Source organism: Chrysochloris asiatica, unplaced genomic scaffold (genome assembly GCF_000296735.1).
Source record: "Chrysochloris asiatica unplaced genomic scaffold, ChrAsi1.0 scaffold00001, whole genome shotgun sequence".
Lineage (NCBI taxonomy): Eukaryota > Metazoa > Chordata > Mammalia > Afrosoricida > Chrysochloridae > Chrysochloris > Chrysochloris asiatica.
In genome coordinates this window covers 50123122-50128834 of record NW_006408519.1, presented here as the reverse complement: position 1 = coordinate 50128834, position 5713 = coordinate 50123122, and the positions used below count along the sequence as shown (strand labels likewise).

Here is a 5713-nt window from a genome sequence, read left to right as displayed (position 1 = left end):
GCCAAGACTAGAAAAGATAATTAGTGTTGTCAGTATTATGATCTTAGAGTACTTCATTGAAAAATATTAGAACTTGATTTTTACCTTATTTTATAATTTAGTAATTTTATACTTTTAAGCAATAGATTATAAAACATTAGTCCTAATGTTTTTAAACTTTAAAATGTTAGCTACTTAAAGGTTATGAACATTTTTTTAAATTTTAAGATAACTGAGATATAATCATCTGTATTTCATGAAACTCATGTACTGGTAGCCTTTGTGTATATATATTGCATTTTCTTTTTAACTGTATCAATCTTTACTGAAAAATCAAGAAATAAAGTGTAACATCTCTATAGTGTGCTTTCCTCAAACCTACGTAGCAAGTTTACAGCTACTACTGAGTTTTGATTTAACTGGTTCTAAGTTACTGGGTTTCAAAATATGTTTCTTCATTTATTGCCACATTTTAAAGTTTAAAGGGATGAATGAGAAAATTTAACATTACTTCTAGTGAATTGAATTATATTGATTTATAAAAGACTTCTTTAGCTTCCTATTTGTACTTTTCACTCTTTGGAAAACTACTTTATCACAATAAAAAGCTGTCTATGAAAAAAAAAAAAAAGGTTTTGAGCAACTAAACATTCAGAATTAGTCGCCTCTCCTTCTTCCCACTCTCAGTCTGGAAGCTCAGCTGAAACCTGCCCACCATGAGTAACCCTGCTGGTATTTCAAATTCCCGACGCACAGCAACACACAAGTCACCACGGTAGGGCAAGTCACAACGGTAGGACAAACTGACAGAGTCTCCATTTACGTTATTAAAAAAAGGCATTTCCAATTAATAAGTTGTTGGTCTTGCAAAATTCTATCCTAACAACAGGTATGTTGTTGTTAAGTGCTGTTGAGTCTGTTACGTCACACAGCAACTCTGTATAGGGTTTCTAAGAAACATTGGTGGATTTGAACCACCAACCCTGTGATTAACAGTCCAGGTGCTTAATCCTACAGCACCAACCCTGGACTCCAATAAGCATATTAAATGGTAATCTCAACTGTTAAATGTGCTGTGTAAACTTTCACCAGACCAAAAGTCCAATCCACTGCCATCCCTGCTCACAGCTCCTGTCTGGACACAGCAGAACTGCCTCTTAGGGGTTTTCCAGGACTGTGAAACTTGATAGGTGCACACAGCCTCATCTTTCTCCAAGCAGTGGTTGGTTGTTTTAAACTACCAACCTTGAAGTCAGCAGCCAAATTCCTGACCCACTGCACCACCAGGGCTCCTGTAATACAATAATGTATTACAAAAACAACCTCCTCAAACCCATTAACTGTCAAGTCAATTCCAAGTCACAGCACCCCTACAGGACAGAGCAGAAGGGTACAGTTTCTGAGGTTGTGGTGTGCCTGAACCAAGCCATGGTGTTTTCAATAACCTCACATGCATGCAAGTCTGGACACAGTGAATAAGGAAGATCGTAGAAGAATTGATGCATTTGAGTTATGGTGTTGGAGGAGACTATTGAAAGTGCCATGAGCTGCCAAAAGAACCAACAGATCTGTGTTGGAAGAAGTGCAGCCAGAGTGCTCCTTGGAGGCCAGGATGGCCAGACTTCGTCTCTCATACTTCGGACATATTGTCAGGAGGGAGCAGTTGCTGAAGAAGGCTATCATGTTTGGTAAGGTGGAGGGTCAGAGAAAAAGAGGAAGACCCCCTAGTCAGATGGCCTGGCAAAGTGGCAGCATCGATGGACTCAAGCATGGCAACAATTGTGAAGTTGGCCCAGGACCGGGCAGTGTTTCATTCTGTTGCGCTTAGGGTCACTGTCAGTTGGTACCGACTCAATGGTACCTAACAACAACACTAAAAAATCTATGGAAGCAAAATGCCTCATCCTCCCCCTGTAGGACAGCTGGCAGGTTCAATCTGCTGACCTTTTGCTTATCAGCACAATGCTTACAAAACTGTGTCACTAGGACTGCCTAAAAACAAACCAATGAAAATATACACATATATAGGAGATTCCTATACTAGTCTTTCAAAGAGCCCTGATGTGAGTCTGGAGGAAAAGCACTGGACTGATAACCACAAGGTCGGCAGTTCAAACCCATTAGCTACTCCTGGAAACCCTATATAGGGGTCACTATGAGTCAAAACCAACTCAACGGCATAGAACAACAAAAGTCTTTCAAATATCTGTAAGTTTGAAATTATATCAAAATAATGGTCCTATCCATTTTCAAAAGAATGATAATACACTAGAAAATGTGTAACAATCCTAATAGCACCCAGGTCTCCCAAGCCCCAGTCACACGCCGGGCAGACGGCAGGCCCCACGCACAGAGCCCTGCCCACCAGGATGAGTTTCCTCCCACTTACAGACAGTAGACATTGGCTTGTTGTTGTGAAGTGCCGTCGAGTTGGTCCCGAACCATAGCAACCCTGGATAGGGTTTCTGAGGAGCAGCTGGTGAGCTTGAACCGCTGACCTTGCAGTTCAAACGGCTTTGCAGTCTGGTGCACTGACCCACAGCGCCACCCCAGGAGTCCATAAACAAAGGCCTAGCCAGGTCTCAAAGCCAGACCGCACTGTCTACACTCACCACTGGAGGTCCATTTCAGTGAGGCTGATAGATTGAAACGAGCTCAAGGTCCTACTCCCAGAACCCCATGTCCCAAGCACACCCCGAGGTCAGCAGCAGACAGCATGAGTGTTCAATGAGGCAAGTGCATAGTGTGTGAGTGCGTGCATGCGTATGTGCAGCCTGGTACTGGGGCACAGCACATTTCAGAATGGACATGATGTAGTGTCTCCTCCGACTTCCCTTCAGAGCACTTTCAAAGCCAACTCCACATCAGTCCTAGTAAGCCACGTATACCAAGGGAAGGTTACAGTCCTTGTTCTATACCTTTTATGGTAGTGTGGTTGGTGGTTAAGTGCCATTGAGTCAGTTCCGAGTCACCCCAAAAACATGCATTGTCAACCCAGCCTCTCTGGTTCAGATGTCATGCCACTGGGGAATGGGTTGTCTTGGTTATATTCATGAGGTGGGCTGGCGTAGGGAGGGTCTTGAGTCAACATCTTACAAGGGGTAAAAGGACATTAGGCTGAGCTGTGGGAAGAGAGATGCCGAACCACACAGAGCTCGTCAGGGAATCAGGAAACAGAGGCTGAAGAATGAGAACCTCCCCCAGAGCCCACAAAGAGAACGCCATCTAGAGCCGGCGCCCTAAATTCGGACTGGCAGCCTCCTACATTGGGAGAAAGAGCATGGCTGCTTGTGAAAAGCCCCCTTTGTGGCATTTCCATGACAGCAGCTCTGGTAAAGAACACAATACCTTGCTGACTTCTTCAAAGTGGTCGAGGTGACAGCCCATGAGGAAGGAGGTGGGCGCCATGACAAAGTCCAGCATCTGGCCCGACAGAATGGGCACGAAGGTGTGCTGCCAGTGCAGAGGGTACAGGTAGATCAGGAAGCACTCAGCCACCAGCGTCAGCAGGGCCCAGTCCGAGGAGAAAAAGACCATCCGCTGCTCAGTGAGCATGCACGTGAGGACCTGCAGGGGGCGACAGATGCCTAAAACACTGTAGACACGGCCCCCTGGGACCAGACACACACACACACACACACACACACACACACAGTGTCCCCTGTAAACATGGCCCCCCCGGTACCAGACATACAGATAGTGTCACCTGTAAACATGCTCCCCCGGGACCAGACACACACACACACACACACACACACACACACACACAGTGTGACCTGTAAACATGGCCCCTGGGACCAGACACACAGACAGTGTCACCCGTAAACATGGCCCCCCGGGACCAGACACATACACACAGTGTCACCTGTAAATACGGCCCCCTGGGACCAGACATACACACACAGTGTCACCCACAGACAGAGCCCCCAGGACCAGACACACACACACACATTGTCCCCTGTAAACATGGCCCCCTGGGACCAGACATACACATAGTGTACCCTATAAACACAGCCCCCCAGGACGAGACACACACACAGTGTCACCCACAAACAGAGCCCCCCGGGACCAGACATAACACACAGTATCCCCTGTAAACATGGCCCCCCAGGACCAGACATATAGTGTCACCTGTAAACATGGCCTCCTGGGACCAGACATACACACACAGTGTCACCCACAAACAGAGCCCCCTGGGACCAGACATACACACACTGTGTTACCCATAGACATGGCCTCCTGGGACCAGACATACACACACAGTGTCACCCACAGACAGAGCCCCCAGGACCAGACACACACACAGTGTCCCCTGTAAACATGGCCCCCCGGGACCAGACATACACACATACACACAGTGTCACCTGCAGACAAGAGCCACCCGGGACCAGACACACACACAGCGTCACCCTTAAATACGCCCCTAAGACAAGGACACCCTTGCAGATCTCACCCTGACATCTCAGTTCCGTTTGCTAAAACAATAGCCACTTTAGACCCCACAGAAAGTGCTCATTGCAAATACTGTGTAGAACACCGCTGTTGTTGTTAAGCGCTGTGGAATTGCTTCCGACTCATAGGAATCCTGCATAGGATTTCCGAGGAGCAGCGGGTGGGTTTGAACAGCTGACCCTGTGGTGTACAGTCCCCGCTAAATCAATCACAGGGAACCTGGTTGCTCAGTGGCTAATGCAGCCAAGAGCTCACCGTCTTAATCCACCAGCAGTCCCGCCTCCATTAAGATTTACTCTCAGAAGCCCGATGGGGTGGTTCTCCTCTGCCTACAGGGCCGCACTGAGTCAGAACCCACACGACGGCAGTGGGTTTGGTTCCAATCTACTGGAGCCCAAGGATGGCGCACACAGAACACACTCAGATGCCACCCATAACGATGGTGGTTCAAGTCCACCAGAGGCACCTCGGAAGGAAGTTCTGATGTTCTACTTCCCAAAACCACCACTGAAAACCCAACAGAGTTCAGTTCTGATAGACAAGGGGTCACCCTGAGCAGACTGGACAGACGGCCACTGGTACTGGTATTAAGACAACAGAGCTGAGACACAGTCAGGCGGGGGAGGGGGGCGCTCACCTGTAACACCTTCTCAGGTGTAAAGCACAGTAAGGGCAGGTGAAGGTCCAAGTCAATGATGGGGCTCTCGGGATCCACTCTCGAAGGAAACACAATCTGTAGGGGTTTCATGTTGAATATCTGTGGCAAGCAACGTCTGTAATTAGCTCAGAAGTAGCTCACTAGAGTAGGCATGGAACACCCTGAAATCCACTCCTTGAGTGCAAAAGCATCTGAGGTATAAGCCTATGCTGAAGACCCGTGCCCTCGCTTGACAGCCCACAGAACAGCTGACCAGTCTGGAAATCCTTCCACAGCATGGCTGATGTAAAGGTAAGAACTTAACATCCCTCCCTAATTAAGCCTAACTTCTTTCACCTCCTTAACGAACACACCAACTGTTCACTGACAAGACAAAGAGAAACTGCAACCCAGGTATCTGTTCAGAAGATTAGCATGAAGTCTAACTTGTGCTTCTTAGTGTGTTTTAGGTGAGAGTTTCAGGGTCCCACTTAACGCTGTTTATGCAAATCATTCTGCAACATGAGTTACACCCTGTTCAACAGGCCAGCATTCTCATCCTTTCCATTCCCTGCCCCCACTGCCTACTCATCTCTGTCAAGTTATTCTTTGCTCTTAGATATCATTCTTAGTGACTACATACTG

General features: G+C 47.2%; 1 protein-coding gene across 1 annotated transcript in view; it reads right to left on the bottom strand.

The window, feature by feature from the left end:
- The window catches only part of DENND3 (DENN/MADD domain containing 3), an 86244-nt gene that overhangs the window by 60967 nt on the left and 19564 nt on the right, over positions 1 to 5713 (bottom strand). The window contains exons 6-7 of the mRNA XM_006830727.1: positions 5069 to 5188; positions 3328 to 3546 (exon numbers count right to left, since the gene is read on the bottom strand). Of these exons, the coding sequence (XP_006830790.1) occupies positions 3328 to 3546; positions 5069 to 5188 (339 nt within the window). The remainder of the gene's footprint in view (positions 1 to 3327; positions 3547 to 5068; positions 5189 to 5713) is intronic.